The sequence below is a fragment of the Diadema antillarum genome, unplaced genomic scaffold (assembly GCF_040938485.1).
Source record: "Diadema antillarum isolate AM-2024a unplaced genomic scaffold, OU_Dant_1.0 seq00002115_RagTag, whole genome shotgun sequence".
Lineage (NCBI taxonomy): Eukaryota > Metazoa > Echinodermata > Echinoidea > Diadematoida > Diadematidae > Diadema > Diadema antillarum.
Window position 1 is genome coordinate 241,434 of NW_027272756.1, and position 17,630 is coordinate 259,063.

At 40.6% G+C, this 17,630-nt stretch overlaps 1 protein-coding gene across 1 annotated transcript in view; it reads right to left on the reverse strand.

Moving 5' to 3' along the window:
• LOC139713977 (GDP-fucose transporter 1-like) overlaps nucleotides 1-17,630 on the reverse strand; it is a 204,674-nt gene that overhangs the window by 53,492 nt on the left and 133,552 nt on the right. Inside the window, exon 4 of the mRNA XM_071625703.1 lies at nucleotides 3,789-3,905. Within this exon, the coding sequence (XP_071481804.1) occupies nucleotides 3,789-3,905 (117 nt within the window). The remainder of the gene's footprint in view (nucleotides 1-3,788; nucleotides 3,906-17,630) is intronic.

The window sequence follows — 17,630 nt, forward strand, 5'->3', positions numbered from 1 at the left end:
TCTAGAGTAGAAGATTTTAAATATTCCTTAATGTGGGGGGGGGGGGATGGGAGGTGGGCCCCCTAGGGGCCCCCAAGAGGGACATGGTGCCCATTTGAAGGAATTGAGATTCTATCCCCTAGGGATGCTACCTGCTAAGTTTGGTCAAAATTCATCATGAGGTTTTCAAGAAGTAGATGAACATGTACAATTCAGGCCCTATTACAACTGTAGTGTAGGACTTCTCTCCATCCCCTCTCCTGGGTCCCAAGGGGGGGGGGGGGTACCCCTGATTCCGCCAATCCCATGAATAAACTTGAAACTACAGTCATCAATGTACTAACTCATAGTGTTATCTAAGCCCTATCACTTCTGGTTCTAGAAGATTTTTAAAGATTCCTTAATTTTAGGGGTTTGGGTCCCCCTGGGGGCCCTCCAGGTGGGCCATGGTGCCCATTTGAACAAAATTGAGATCCTATCCCCCTTGGGATGCTACCTACCAAGTTTGGTGAAAATCAGACATGGGATATCAAAGTGAAGATGAAAATGTACAATTTAGACCCCATTAGGGCCTCTTCGTTAGTGTATACGGAATTCGGTACCAAAGATGGCAGGTCTGACTCCCTTTTCTATGAGAATTCAAACATCACACGGCCAATGTCCCGTCAACACAGATGAAACCCGTATGGTCATGCCTATTTGGATCAGGACTCAAATCATTGATTTCGGAACATTTCGGAACAGATCGGATCACCTAATTTGTCAGTGTTGACAAATTCCAAGTCTAGTGTTAAACTTCCCGTTGTCACAAAAAGTTCTTTCTCCTCAAATGTTGTGTAGAGGTTAGCTCAGAAAGTCCTCTTCCTATCAATGTCAACATTATACCATACATGTATCATGTCCCAAAGACGACAGATCTAATAAAATCATAGTGATTAGTCGACCGTGACGTCACTATGACGTCATTATATGAAAACACATTCTCATTCATATCTCATTAATGGAATTGAATTTTTCAATGAAATTTACTTCACATATATTTCAAGTCAAGCACATTCTACCCATGTTCTCCAAATTCAGATCTACCCTTAGGACACGCACGTACGCGCGCGTTAAAATATTTAAATACTTCAATGGAGCTCAAATTTTTTTGCACACGTTTCAGACCATTTGGAGCATTTTTTGAAACATTGAAAAAATTGGACGGACGCGTACGCGCGCACGCATATACGCATGCACAGCTCATATGCCATAGAAATTTCCCGTTTTTTCACACAGATCGGATGTCTGAAATTTAAAGGAATATTTCTACCAAGTTTCAAGTCAATCCGACTCAATATGACGTCATACGGGCCCGTCAAAGTTGAAATTCCGCGCGCGCGCGTCAATGGCGATATACAGTGCAACTATGCCAAAAAACCGCCAATTTTTAATCCGATTTTACTCGTCAGGATGGACGGTGACCCCCTATTTTCTTTACATATTCTGAAAGCTGATGAGTTGTACATGTCATTTCATGGGTTGGCAATGCTGGAAAAGTGATTAAAAGATATCAAATTTCTTAATAAGATAAAAAAAGTAAATTTTCAAAATGACGTCATCAAATTTCAAGGTCACTCAAGCGTATCTCACTTATCCTTTGCCGATTTTCACCCAAATTTCAGTATGTTGTAGCTTATGAAATGCTCTTTCAGTCGTGTGTACCAACATTTTGATTAGATGACGGCATCACCTCGTAAAAATGGATTAAATGTAACCTTGTCAAATTTCACCAGTTTACGTGTTATCTCTATGGGAGTGCAGTTTTTCTGGAAATGAGAAATGACATGACTATCTTTATCCAGCACTAGCTCACTTATGCTTCGGTGAATTTCTCCCAGATTTTAATATGTTGTAGCTGAGCCTTTGGACTATCATATATGAGCCCTCCGTTTTTTCATGCGATGTCGGGATCACGTCAAAAAACTTGGTTGAAATTAAAGCTTATCTTCGATATATTGAGATATTTCTTTCTTTCTGCAACTTTCTTTGCAATAACTCAAGTAAAACATACCCTATCACCACCATATTTTGCAAATATTTAGTTCATGTCACGTACATTATTTCATAAAATAACAACTACTTGATCAGACGCCATCTTGGGTATGTAAATTAGGGTCAAAGGTCATAAATGTATCATGTATCTAGGTGAATACACGTCCTATCTTTCCCATATTTTGCACACGTAAAGACCATATTACAAGGATCATTTCACAAAATAACCACTTTTTGCTCAGATGCCATCTTGTCTATGCAAAATGGGGTCAAAAGTCATATGTATTTTTTCTCTATGTCTCTATGTCTGTGGAAAGCGGGGTCAAAGGTCAAATATACTTCATTCTGTATCTTCGTTAGTGTATACGGAATTGTGTACCATAGATGGCAGGTCTGACTCCCTTTTCTAAATGAGAATCCAAACATCACACGGCCAATGTCTCTAAACACAGATGAAACCTGTATGGTCATGCCTATTGCGATCAGGACTCGAATCATCGATAAAAAAAAATCGGATCACCTAATTTGTCAGTGTTGACAAATTCCAAGTCTAGTTTGTTATTTGAATTTAGTCAAGGGTACTTAGAGTAGGTTTTGACACATTTGTGTTCTCATCTTAGGGACATCAAATAGCTAAAAACAGACTCTAAGTCCTTCCGTTACCAGCTTCGGTAACAGAAGGACATTTTTCATTTATTTATAATTATTCAAAGAGGAGGGGTTTCGTGGATGGATGGGAGCCAAGTTATAGGCCTATCTAAACTTGCTTTGCACTGAAAATTTTATGGTTTTTATATCACTCTTTTTGATAAAATATTAAAAAGACCTCTTTTTTTGTGGTAACAGAAGGACAAAATACAAGGTTGCCTTTAGGAAGTCACTGAAGCGTAACAAATCATGGAAACCGTAAAAATATTAAATGAACTGTTTCTTTCATATTTACTAAGTTCTAAATATAACAATTCATAACATTTATTTCTCAAATATTGAATACAGGCCATGCTACATTTGTATTATAATTTATGCATTTTTGAAAATTAATAAGGTTAGTTAAACAATTGAAAAATTGACCCCGAAGATGTTATAAAACTAAACATTTTTACTCAAATCCATAAAATTCAAACTTTAAGCTTTCATTTGATACCAAAATTGCGTGGGGAAATATGAATTTGAAATTTTAGATGTCATGTCCACTTTGGCGTGGAATTGCCCCTAAATTCTGTTAATAAGGTCTGAGGCATATAGACAGAAGGACAACATACTGCTGCAGGCATCCTCTCAGTGCAGAGGAATAAATCAAACATGAAAGAATTCTGAATGGACACATGAAGCTGACTTGTGATCATTATAGATTACATTTAACTGACAGCATTTCAAATGGCACTAACCTTAAAGGGTATGGCTAGTAACTGATCAGTGGGAACCAGTGGGAATGCTGGGGGATGATTGTTCTACAATTCTTGTGGGATTCATTTAAGAGTACATTATACATCTACTGTTGTGTGAAAATTGTTTGCTTCAGAATGGTCTCATATTCAAGTAATGTGCAGTTTAATGCCCCGTCACTGTACAGGCATGCTAACCTGGAAACATGAAACTGCACATTACTTGAATATGAGACCATTCTGAAGCAAACAATTTTCACACAACAATAGATATATAATGTACTCTTAAATGAATCCCACAAGAATTGGAACAATCATCCCCCAGCATTCCCACTGATCAGTTGCTAGCCATCCCTTTAAAGAGAACGAAAACAAATCCAGTACACTTACCACATTGAAGACAGTTGTTAATGACCGGCCAACATTGTAGAATGCGACTCCCACATTCTTCAGACACAGGTTGTTGAAGGTGATCATACCAACAAAGACTAATGACAGTGGCAATACCTTTGTCAAGAGAATGAAGACATAAATGTATTTACCATGTGATACTATGTGTGATTGCTACCAACAAAAAGAGAACAAATGAGACAGGAAAATGCTTATATTACAAGTAACTGGAGAAATATTCTTCAGTAACAGGCACACACACACACACAGAACAGTTAAGAGTACCTAAACAACTATCTACAATCAGCAAAATCTGGTAATCCACATAATTTATACAAGGCTCAACACAAACTTTTTCTTTTGGTGGCCCGACAATGAAATCTGGTGGCCTGATCGGGACAATATATATTTCCATTAAAGATGGCCCTTCCCTTTTGCATTCCATCCCAAATAGCACAGAACATGATATATTCCACCAAAATGACAAGACTATTGTAAATCTATAACATTTCTGTGATATTTGAAGGTTGTTAGCCGTTAAAATTCAAATAATGCACCAAACGCTCACCGTAACGTATTCTGTGTACTAGGTACAGCTGCAGCACGATGTACAAAACACATGGTAGCACAGCAGCGAACACCGCAATTGATCTGAATGTAGCTACAGTTGAACCTCTCTTATCCGGCCTCCCTTTATCCGGATCTCTCTATTATACGGACGCAATCTCGCTGTGATTTTTTAAAATAATTATGGGAGGAAAGGGGGATTCCCAACTCCTTTAGAACTCATACACAAACGAACATGAATTACATATTACTTCCAACACGATTAACATTCATTACATCAAATTTCCTTCCAAATGGCTTACCTTCAGACATTTTAACATCCCCAAACTCCCCAAATCATCGCAAGAACATGGACAGATTATGCGCTCGAGCCCTCTCATATCGCATTGCCACATATAGGTCCATACACAGCCGTCGATATGACTAGATAGACATGCATTGTTTCGAGTCATTGGCTGAGCAACGAATGATATTGAACACTCAAAAATTGTTCACACACAGTACACACCCAAAGAGAGAGAGGGAGACCATCTAACAATGGCGACCTACAGTCGACTTTGCCGAGCCGTGATGATCGAATTTTGAAGCGTAGTTTCGTCGACTCATACTGTTTATTTTCAAGATCTACTTGATACATTTCTTAATAACTATTTAGGTAAATCATCCCAAGAATTTATAAAAGAAAATGATTTCATTCTTGCAAACACGGACCTCTATTTTGGGGTCTGTTACTGAGTGTAAAAATGAGAAGGTTGCAGTATACACATTACTACATGTGATACTACAATGGGCTACATCAGTACATGTGTATCAGAGCTACCGAGTCTCACGCATTCTGCGTGAGACTCAAGTATTTAGGGGCCATCTCACGATCTCACGCATGGCACCCATTTTTCTCACGCATCGGGTGAAGTCTGCAACTTGGGACTATAATAATGAGCATAGCTCAAAAGATTAAAGTGATAGTTGCAAATGAAGGTATATTTCCCTTTTGTCTTTCAAAATAAGTAAAAAATAGTCACTGAAGTATGCATCTGATTGCACCATTAAGAGCTAAAAATTGAAAAAGCTCCCTACAGTGGGAGGCCACAGAGGGAAAACCCCTCCCACACCCTCACTCGCGCGCACATTCGCACGCCGAGATGCCGAGTCATGAAAATCTCACTCATATTTTTTTTTTAACTTGGCATATATGGTGTATGTATATGTACATGTATACAGCATTGAGTCTCCCGTATCCGGCCAAATCCCTTATCCGGATGAGCCCCGGTCCCGACTTGTCCGGATACGAGAGGTTCAACTGTATCTCACAGTGACCTGTGGTTGTAATATGATACTTATTGTGATGCGCCTTGAACAAGGCTAATACCAATAAAGAGGTCCGCAGCAAGTTATCGCTCTCTGATCAAGACATGGCTTCCCAATCGTGGTCTTTTGCAACATTGTTGTGATGGTTTGGGTGCGATCTGCCAGGAATGGAGCGGAACATTTTGATTGTCATGATGTGGTGATTGGGTTGAGTCGTGACAAATTGGGACTTTGTCCGGGAAAATGAACAGACAAGCCGTTTTCTTTCGCATGTTCCATGCGGATTGTGGTGAGGACTCTCACGTCTGGTTGTACACGTGTGCTGTAAGTACGTAGTGTATAGCGTCGATGGTGTATAGGCTCATGTCGTATCGGGCCTATGTACCTGCTTGCATGTAGGTTCTGTTAGGCCTCATGCGTTTTGGTGAGGACTCTCACGTTTGGCTGTACACGTTTGTTTTTAGTATGTAGACAAGTGTATAGCGTCGATGACAGGCTTATGTATTGGGCCTGCATTGTTTGCATGTTGGTTTTGACAGGCCACATGCGTTTTGGTGAAGATTTTCACGTTTGGTTGTGCACGTTGTGTACGTATAACATTTATGCTGCGTAGGCTTTGGCAGTCATTGACTGTGTTAGTAGTTGTATAGGCTACATTTTGTGTGAAGGCCTAGTGCAGATTTTGGTGAGGATTCTCACGTTTTGAACGTTTGTCGTTTTTGCATGAAGGTCTTGTGTAGACCGATTTGGGTGAGGATTCTCACGTTCAGTTGTGTGCGTATATAGTGCATAGCGTGGGTATTGCGCATTGGGCTCGCACGTGTTTTGTAGTCGCAGACGGTCGGTCTAGCGCGTCGTGTGTAGGGCTAGTGCAGTTTGTGAGTGTGCGTATGCTGGATGTGTATGTGTGGGGGCTTGCGTACACATTGGCTACGGGTCACGCCGAATTTTCTGGAAGATTAGCCTCGGTTAAAGGCTTTAATATATTTTCCTTGGTTTGCACAATCGTGCTATGTGGTCGTTTGTAGTGAGTGTGTATACTCATTTTATGACCTTAGATCACATGCTAATGTCATGTCGTGGTGTTCTGATTGTATGCCTGATTCGAAGGCTTAGGGATTTTGATGTTTTCTGCTTATCGTAGAAAATTTTTGCCTGTTCTGCTTGTATGACTGGGTTCATGCGTACATGTGTACTCATATGCAGTGCATTTCTTTGGTTAAGGCTTTGTAGTTTTGTGAGGATTTGTGACTTCTTGCAAGTTTTGATTTTGATATTCCCACAATGGCTGATGTCGTGCAGAGCTTTGTTGATGAACCCACTCAGGAAGGTTTTAATAACCTGAGGAAGGCAGAACTGGTGGAAGTTGCTCAAATTTTAGAAATCCCGATCAAAACATCGGATCGAAAAGCAGAGATCAAGGACACAATTTCTGAGTTTTTTACCAATACTGGTATTTGGCCTGCCTCTTTGTCAGAGGATGAAGCAGGGACAGATGATAATGAAATTATCACACCTTTGGTAACCCCTGCAGAAAGTGAATTGAAGAAAATTGAGATCCAGCTTCGGATGAAGCAGCTGGAAGTCGAGGCAAAGAAAATAGAACTCGAAATCAAGTTAATCGATGCAAAATCGAATGAACCTTCTTCCGGCAGTTCAGCTAAGTCATCAAAATTTGATGCATTAAGGCAATCTCAATTGGTGCCGAAATTTCGTGAAGACCGGGTAGAAGAGTTTTTCCAGCACTTTGAAAAAGTGGCTGTGAGTTTAGAATGGCCCAAGGAAGTGTGGCCGACATTGATACAGAGCTCGCTGGTAGGGAAGGCCCAAGAGGTCTATGCGTCTCTCACTATCCAAGAGTGTTCTGACTATGAGAATTTGAAGAGTTCCGTGTTAAGGGCGTACGAGTTGGTGCCGGAAGCCCACAGGCAACTGTTTCGGAATTATAGGAGACGGGATGATCAGACATTTGTTGATTTTGTGCAACACAAGCAGACCCATTTTGAACATTGGTTAAGGTCGTCTGGTGTTGATGATTTCCACAAACTGAAAGAGTTGGTATTGTTAGAGGAGGTGAAGAGGTGTGTTCAGCCAGATCAGCGGCAGTACCTGGAGGAAAGGGAAGTGAATGGTGCCAGGAGAGCTGCTGTCCTCCTTGATGAGTATGTGCTTACCCACAAGGGTACTTTCAAACTTTCTTCAAGCAAGAAAGGAGGCCAGGGTGTGCCAAGAAAAGGAGCTGTTGCTCCGAGCATTCCCAAGCCCGATCTAGATCAAAAGCCGAACAAGGCTTGCTTCTATTGCAAGAAGGATGGACATGTGATGTCAGCTTGCTGGAAGTTGAAGAAGAAGCGAGAAAAAGAGGGGATTAGCAACCCCAAAGCATTGCCAGATGCTTTTGCTATCACTCGCACAGAACATCTGCCATCATTTGAACGGGTGGCAGAGAATTACAAACCTTTCATATCTTCAGGGTGTGTTAGTTTGACGCCTGATAGTGAGCAGGTTCAGGTTCACATTTTGAGGGATACAGGAGCATCACAGAGTCTCCTGTGTGCAAATACATTGCCATTTTCGGTTGAATCTTCTGTGGATTCAGAAGTGTTTGTGAGGGGAGTTGAAGGTGGGAGTGTCCGAGTGCCTCTTCATAATATCGAATTGAAGAGCGATCTTGTCAGTGGCTCAGTTGTAGTAGGTATTTTGCCTACATTGCCAGTCGAAGGTGTCACCTTATTGCTCGGCAATGATATCGCTGGAGAGAAGGTTTTGCCTCACTTTCTCCCAAGTAAGACACCCGTGGTTGACGAAGCCACAGAGAAATTGGTTCAGGATATGCCTGACGTGTTTCCCTCATGTGCTGTTACCAGGTCAATGGCTCGTGAATTGGAGAAAGAGGAGCAAGAGGATATCTTGGCTGATACTTTCTTCTCTAGACTTGAAGAGTCTAGCAGCAGTGATGATGCACATATGGACTATGGTCAAATGTCAGAGATTTCTCGTCAGAGTCTGGTTGAATTGCAGGGCAAAGACCCTGAAATAGTGCGTCTTGCACAGTCACTTGTACCTGAGGATGAGGAAGTGAATGAAACAGTGAAGTTTTACAAGAGGGATGGTATCTTGATGAGGAGGTGGCGCCCTCCTGATGCCACAAGTGATGAGGATTTTCGAGATGTTCATCAAGTAGTGGTACCAAAGATGTACCGGAAGGAGATTATATCTCTTGCCCATGAAGCACCATTGGCAGGTCATTTGGGGATCAACAAAACCCAAGAGAAGGTGCTTCGATATTTCTTCTGGCCAGGTTTGCGACATGACGTTGCAGAGTTTTGTCGGTCTTGCCATGTGTGTCAGGTAGTTGGCAAGCCAAACCAGAAGATTCCCCCTGCCCCTTTAAGGCCAATTCCAGCCTTCGAAGAACCGTTTAGTCGGGTCATTGTGGATTGTGTCGGTCCTCTTCCAAGGACAAAGTCGGGTAATCAGTATTTGCTGACGATGATGTGTGCATCTACCCGCTTCCCCGAGGCAATTCCATTACGGACGATTACTGCCAAGAATGTCAGTAAAGCTCTTGTGAAGTTCTTCACAATGGTAGGACTTCCAAAGTGTGTGCAGTCAGACCAAGGGTCTAATTTCACATCCAAAATCTTCCAACAGGTGATGAGTGAGTTAGGTGTAGAATGTAAGAACTCAAGTGCTTACCATCCACAGAGCCAGGGAGCTCTTGAACGCTTTCACCAAACCTTGAAGAATATGATGCGTGTGTACTGCAGTGAGCACGAGAAAGAGTGGGATGAGGGTATTCCTCTCCTCTTGTTTGCAGTTCGAGAATCGGTCCAGGAATCTCTTGGATTCAGTCCTTTCGAGCTGGTCTTTGGGCACTCAGTTCGTGGTCCCTTGAAGATCTTGCAAGAAAAGATCTTGGTTGAGCCGGAGTCCAACCTATTGGACTATGTGTGTCAGTTCAAGGATAGACTTTCTTGTACTCGTGAACTAGCTGCAGGTCATTTGAAGGCAGCTCAGTCTAACATGAAGAGACTGTTTGATCGGAAGGTGAAAGAAAGGCATTTTGAGCCTGGTTCTAAGGTTCTTGTGTTGCTCCCTCTTCAAGGAGATGCCTTGAAGGCTAGATATGCAGGGCCGTATGTGGTTGAGAAAAGGGTGAGTGATGTCAATTACATCATCCTGACACCTGATAGGAGGAAGAAGAGAAGACTCTGTCATGTCAACATGCTAAAGGAGTATGTTGAAAATGTAGAAGAGGCTAAAGAAAAGCCTGTTGCCACAGTTGGAATCGGTTGTGAAGTGGATGGTGAAGACAGTGAGAGTGATGATGTGGAAATTCCGCAGTTGATGTTGAAGAATTCTGAGGTGTTAGCAAATCTATCTGACACATTATCTCATCTTCCAGGAGTAGAGAGAGCTCAGGTGATGGATGTAGTCCATGAGTATGAACACCTCTTCAGTGATGTACCAGGTCGTACCAGTGTGGTGGTGCATGATGTTGATGTGGGGGACTCCTCCCCTGTCAAGCAACACCCATATCGTGTGAATCCATTGAAAATGGATGTTCTGAGGAAGGAAGTTCAATATATGCTTGAACATGACCTTATTGAGCCCAGTAAGAGTGGATGGAGTTCTCCCTGTGTGTTGGTTCCAAAGCAGGATGGTTCTTTGCGTTTTTGTACGGATTACAGGTTGCTCAATTCGAAAACAAAGTCAGACTCGTACCCTTTGCCCCGCATCGATGATTGTATTGATCGCGTAGGGAATGCCAAATACGTCAGTAAGTTTGACCTTTTGAAGGGGTACTGGCAGGTTCCCCTTAGTGAAAGAGCGAAAGAACTGTCTGCATTCGTGACTCCTGATGGATTCTTCCAATACAAAGTGATGCCGTTTGGGATGAAGAACGCGCCCGCTACATTCCAGAGACTCATCAACACCGTCACGTCTGGCTTGGTGGGATGCGAGGCGTATCTCGACGACATCATAGTGTACAGCCATACATGGGAGGACCACCTTCTGAGAGTCAGAGCACTGTTTGACCGCTTGACCAGTGCCAACCTTACTGTGAACTTGAGGAAATGTGAGTTCGCCCGAGCAAAAGTCGTGTTCCTGGGTCATATTGTGGGACATGGTTCCGTCAAGCCTGTTGAAGCAAAGGTGGAGACGATCCTGAACTTTCCCCGCCCACAGAGTAAGCGAGAACTGAGACGATTTCTGGGCATGACTGGCTATTATCAGAAGTTCTGCCATAATTTCGCTGATGCTGCAACACCGCTCACCAACATGTTGCGGAAAGACTCGCAGTTCGACTGGTCAGATGACTGTCAAGTCGCTTTCAACCGGCTGAAGGCAATGCTAGCGAGTTCTCCAGTTCTTGCAGCGCCGAACTTCGACAAGCAGTTCATTCTTATGGTGGACGCGAGTGACACAGGAGGAGGAGGAGCCCTGATGCAGAAGGACGACAACGGAGTTGACCATCCCGTCGCGTACATGTCCAGAAAATTCAACAAACATCAGCGACGGTACTCCACTGTCGAGAAGGAGACGTTAGCGCTCGTCATGGCTCTTCGTCATTTTGACGTGTACCTGAACACTACAAAGTATCCAGTGCTGGTGTACACAGACCACAATCCGCTTGTGTTCCTGTCGCGAATGAGGAACAAAAATGGACGCCTAACCAGATGGGCGCTAGTGCTACAGGAGTACAACCTCGTGATACAGCACGTACGCGGAAAAGACAATGTCATTGCAGACGCTTTGTCCCGTGGATAAGATAGAAGTACGCGTATTTCCACGGATGGGACAAAAGGACACAGATGTGCTTAATGTCCAGAGATAACAGACTGGTGATGACTTGGAAGCACGAACAATACCAGACAAAAGAAATGTGTTTCCATGTTATTGTAAGAGAAGGATATTTCTCATGTCAAAGAAAGAGTGTTTTTGTTTTGAAATGATGACACAAACATTGTGTACACTGTTTTAATTTGTATTCATAATTTGTTCTTGTCTGCATGGGAAAAGCAGCATGTTTTTCAAATTGTCATGATTTTTGCACCAAAACAGGGCAAAATCATTTCCAGTGATATAGCATGAGTTTTGCTATGTTTTATGCTTTATGTGCTGAAGAAAAGGGTTTTCAGTAATACAGCATATTTTGATACAGTGTATAATGTAGACATGGTATTAATTGGAACTGCAAATTAAGTTGCATTGCTGTTTGCAGAAAGCACACACAAACACACAAAAGCTGTTGTTGCATCTTTTCAAATGCTTAATTTGCAAGAGTTGAAATATTTGTGGTATCACAGAGTTGACCAATTATACACATTTTCCATAGCATAGATATCGATTGAGTGAAATTATGACACTATGAATGATATTCATGATGTTGTGAATGTGTAAGGTTCATGAGACCATTCAGGTGTACAGACATAACCAGGTTATATTCATGTGATATCTTGTTTCAGAAACAGAGAGTATTGCAGGTGTTCATAATTGCATTGTTTTGCTGTACTCTAGTGTACTTACTGTACATGCATTTATTGTCTTGACGAACAAGGCTTTACAGTACTTGAACAGAAGTGTCAAGAAATTAGAAATGTAAAGATGTTTGTTAGACCAAACAGTTGAGCTGAACGCATTGTTATGTCAGTTTTCATCAAAGGTCAGATTGCTATAAGCTCACCATGTAAAAATGGTTAATAAGTATAGTGAATGGAAGATTACTTCTATTATCGGTGACATACACAATAATCACAACAAAAATGTGTGAAGTTCATTATGCAAACTGCATGATTATTAGCTAGTGTATGCAGGTTATTCAGTGATATGTGTAGCAGTTTTTTTTTTCAAGCATATGCACATCAAGCTAAGATAGAAGTTTGATCTGTTCATACTTATGGCATATTGTTTAATGTTACAAGTACAGTGTACATATACAGTGTATTTTGTTTTGAACCAGCAGCATTTCTTAGACTTCGACTAGGTGTTGAAATGTTTGGCCATTTGATATTCAAAAGCATTTCAGGAAAGCTAAAGAGAATACATGCTTCATGATTTATGACCAAGCAGAAAAAAGAAGAAGAAAAGAAAACAAGGAATGTTGTGGTTATAAAGTTTTGCGCGTATACGCACATGCTTGTTCCGAGCAGGTAGTGGGTCTATATTTAGACAGTTAGCCTACGCTCAAGAAAGGTTTTAATAAGGCTCATAAGTCTGAGCTTGTTTATGTGAAGAATCCACTTTAGTGTATGAACACACAACTGTGCATTTTTATGTATTGTGTCTCGGAACATGTTTGTAACGACTGTTTGCAGTTTGACTGGAAAGTTCTTCCATAACTTCCCGTCTTAAGGGGGGAGATGTGATGCGCCTTGAACAAGGCTAATACCAATAAAGAGGTCCGCAGCAAGTTATCGCTCTCAGATCAAGACGTGGCTTCCCAATCGTGGTCTTTTGCAACATTGTTGTGATGGTTTGGGTGCAATCTGCCAGGAATGGAGCGGAACATTTTGATTGTCATGATGTGGTGATTGGGTTGAGTCGTGACATTATACTTCGAACAACAGGAAGAATTAACGGCGCCTGCGTCCTCGCCAGGCGTTTTACGCATGGCGGGCGCGACACACGTAAATTGTGGCAACCAATTTTGTGCCAAGCGTAAATTTCCCATTAAAAAAAACCAAACATATATATATATTTTTTGCTGTTTCCTTTGAACGCATTCTCGACAGTAACTTGCTCGGTGCTTGCTTTTAACGGCAAGATCATCGATCGTGTGCGACGTACCCGCATCGCACGCTGTCTATTACTGAGTATATTACCGATTCCACGGCGGAGCAGCAGACCGCAGATCGAGCCATGTGCGAGTGATCCAGTATGCAAAGCTGCCAATGTTTGGAAGCACAAATTAGTACTGTACACAGCAGCTCTAAAATTCGTATTTTTTTGTTATTTCGTACGTTCTAACCTCCTTTTTTTTCGGATGTTTGCCTTTACTTTTGGAAATGAACAGCGGTAACAATCGGCTCTGTAAGATGCTAAAATAAATGTCGGATGACCTCTTTGACATTCAGAAATGAATAACAATAATATTCAACTCCGTACGATGATGAAATAAATGCCGGATGTTTGCTTTTATGTTCGAAAGTATAAATAGCAATAACATTCAGCTCCGGAAGAGGCTAAAATAAATGTAGAATGATCCCTTTGATGTTCGGAAATGAATAACAATAATATCTAACTCCGTACGATGATTAAATAAATGTCGGATGTTTGCTTCACTTTCGAAAGTAAATAGCAATAAGATTCGGCTCCGGAAGATGCCAAAATAGATGTCAGATGACTGCTTTAACGTTTGGAAGTGAATAGCAGTAACATTTGGCTCTGTACGATGCTAAAATAATTGTCAGATGATTCATTTCACTTTCGGAAGCGGGCAGCAGTAACATTTGGCTCCATATGATAATAAAATAAAATAATGTCGGATGTCTGCTTTTAAATTTGAAAATGAATAATGGTGATATTCTGCTCCGTATGCTGAAATGAATAACAGATTGTTGCTTTTACGTTTGGAAATGATTAATGGTATCAATCAGCTCAGACGCTAAAATAAATAATGGATGTTTGCTTTCACATTCGGAACTGAATAAGGATAGCATTCTGCTCTGTAAGATGCTAAAATGAATGTCGGTTGTTTGCTTTTACATTCGAAAATGATTAATGCGGGTATAACATTCGGCTCCGTAAGGTGCTAAAATACTTGGTAAATGTTGGATGATTGCTTCTACTGAAATGAATAACGGTGACTTTCGGCTCTTTACAATGCTAAAACAAATGTCGGATGATTCCATAAAAAGAGTGATTAATCAATCCCTTTCTAAAGTTCAGGAACATCTAAAATAATCAAGCATACACTATTATCCCGGACTATGATCGACTGTTTGATGTTTCTACTATGGGCCAAAAGAAAGACTAAATTAATAGAATCATGATCCTTGTAATGATTCCTTTAATTCTACTCTCGTGCTAGTTCTTCGATCGATATTTCCAGGGTATTTACATTCTATTTATCAACAGAATTCTATATAGTGTGCGCATTCTTTCGTCTGGAACCTGCGTCTGGCACCTGGTTTTGTGGAAATTTCCGCAAGGGGGGAAGATTGTCAAGCGCCTTCGATCCGAAGAAACTGCATACAATCTTTTTGCTTCTATTTGTTGTCGATTTCCCCTTATTCTTTGCTGTCAATCAACAATTAGATCTAACTTTACGAAGGTTGCTAGCACGTGGTTCTTTTGTTGTGATGTAGACGTGTATATAATTTTCATTTTCATCATTCATTGGAGGGGAAATAGAGTAAAAGAGGGAGACATGAAATAAGACGAAGGACTTCTATACACGTATGCTCAGCATTCGCAGCATGTTGTCTTTTACACCAGCATCAGTAGGCCCTAATTATAATCACCATCACTCAGAATCATTTAGCCCTATTCCTATTACATTGAGAAACACGACAACCATTATCACTTCAAGATAAACACCTAAGGCTAGCGAACAAATTACGAAATCCCAACAACCTCCCTGACACCACAATAACTACAAAAATAACACACAGCACACCGAAGTGGGTGCGATCAAACTTCCTTCGAAAATATGGCAGCGAAGCGGTGAAATCACTGTTACGAAAATGTGAAAAGTTTGAATACTTTTAGATACTTACAAAATATAAAGAGAAGGAATAAAGTAATATCAATCAAAGAAATCCTACCAAATGAGAGGTATGAAGAACGACGAAAATAAGGCAGTAAACCGAAGTTCGCAGCACCGAACGCCACGCGAAAATAAATACAGTGAAACTCGGTATGACGAGATCCTTGCGAAGAAGACAATTTGTTCTTTTTATTAGTAGTTAATAAACGATACAACACAACTGAAACTAGAACTATCACTCATTGTGATTAATATACCCCCACCCACAACTGAGGGAATTAGCTCAACCAGGATTTTTTTTTTTACTTTTCAATGAAAAAAAATACCATGGCAATGCACTATTCAACAGTGAATAAATGTATTGCTCACTGTTAGTCAAATGTCTCATATCTCAAGGCAAGTGCTCAAAAACTGAGTGAGCAAGATAAATAAGCTGACGATTTCTATGGTTTTTATCAAAACTTGTGTAACCATGGCAACACAATGTTGGACATTAAGAAAAAAATGAAGTTTGCACAACTATATATCATAGCCGTCACATGTGCCAAATTTCAAGCAAAGTGCTAAAAGGATGAGGGGCTTAGTTGAATTCACAATATTAGTGTATCATTTTCATTCAAAATATACATTGTACTGTTACCATGGCAACACATTTCCCACAGTGACAAAAGATTTTTTGCACATCTAGGTAATGTAGAGGTAACATGTGCCAAATTTGAAGCCAAAATGCTCTAAAGAGAAAGAGTTAGGATCTAATTGAAATGTTTGTATGCTTTTCATCCAAAATGCACTGTTACCATGGCAACACATTGTTCAACAATGATGAAATATGATGTTTGCATACCTCTGTACTATAATGGTTGCATGTGCCAAATTTCAAGCCAAATGCTCAAAGACTGAGGGAGTTACCTGAATCCACAATATTTTTATATGATTTTCATTCAAACTATGCTGTTACCATGGCAACACAATGATAAACAATGACAAAAGGTTAAGTTTGCACATCTACATACCATAGTGGTCAGGTGTGCCAAATTTCAAGCTAAATGCTCAAAGACTGAGGGAGTTGGCTGAATCCACATGCTTTTTGGTGAAAAAATGTTGTTACCATGGCAACGCATTGGTCAACAATAATGACAGATTAAGTTTGAACATCTATATGCTATAGTGGTTGCATGTGCCAAATTTCAAGCCAAATGCTCAAAGACTGAGGGAGCTAACTGAATCCACAATATTTTTGCATGATTTTCATTCAAAATATACTGTTACCATGGCAACACATTGATCAACAATGACGAAAGACTATGTATGCTCATCTACGTACTATAGTGGTCACATGTGCCAAATTTCAAGCCAAATGCTCAAAGACTGAGGTAGTTACCTGAATCCACAATATTTTTGTATGCATTTTAGAGAAAAGATGCTGTTACCATGGCAACGCATTGTTCATCACTGACAAAAGATTAAGTTTGCACATCTATATGCTATAGTGGTTGCATGTGCCAAATTTCAAGCCAAATGCTCAAAGAGTGAGGGAGTTAACTGCATCCCAAATATTTTTGTATGATTTTCATTCAAAATATGCCATTACCATGGCAACACATTGATCAACACTGACGAAAGATTACGTTTACACATCTATGTACCACAGTGGTCATGTGTGCCAAATTTCTAGCTAAATGCTCGAAGACTAAAGGAAGTTAGCTGAATCCACAATATTTTTGTATGTTTTTTGGTTAAAAAAAGGTGTTACCATGGCAACGCATTGCTCACCACTGACGAAGATTAAGTTTGTACATCTATATACTATAGTGGTCATGTGTGCCAAATTTCAAGTCAAATGCTCTAAGACTGAGGGAGTTAACTGAATCCACAATATTTTCGTACGATTTTCATTCAAACTATGCTGTTACCATGGCAATGCATTGATCAACAATGACGAAAGAGTAAGTATGCACATCTACGTACCATAGTGGTCAAATGTGTTAATTTTTAAGCGAAATACTTGAAAACTGAAGGAGTTAGCAGTCAGTCCGCAGTGCGTGCGATAATGAGGCACGAACGACAATTTTATTCAGAATCACGTTTGCGCAGTTTGTGCCCTTGAGACTGACGAAATTTCGCGATACTTTGCAAGAGTTTTTGCAGAGGTCGCAATAACAGCTTTCATAGCTTTCGCAGTGCATTGTTTGACCCAGGATGGTTGGGTAGGTTATAGAGCTGATTATGCTCATTAATTTGATACCTAATTT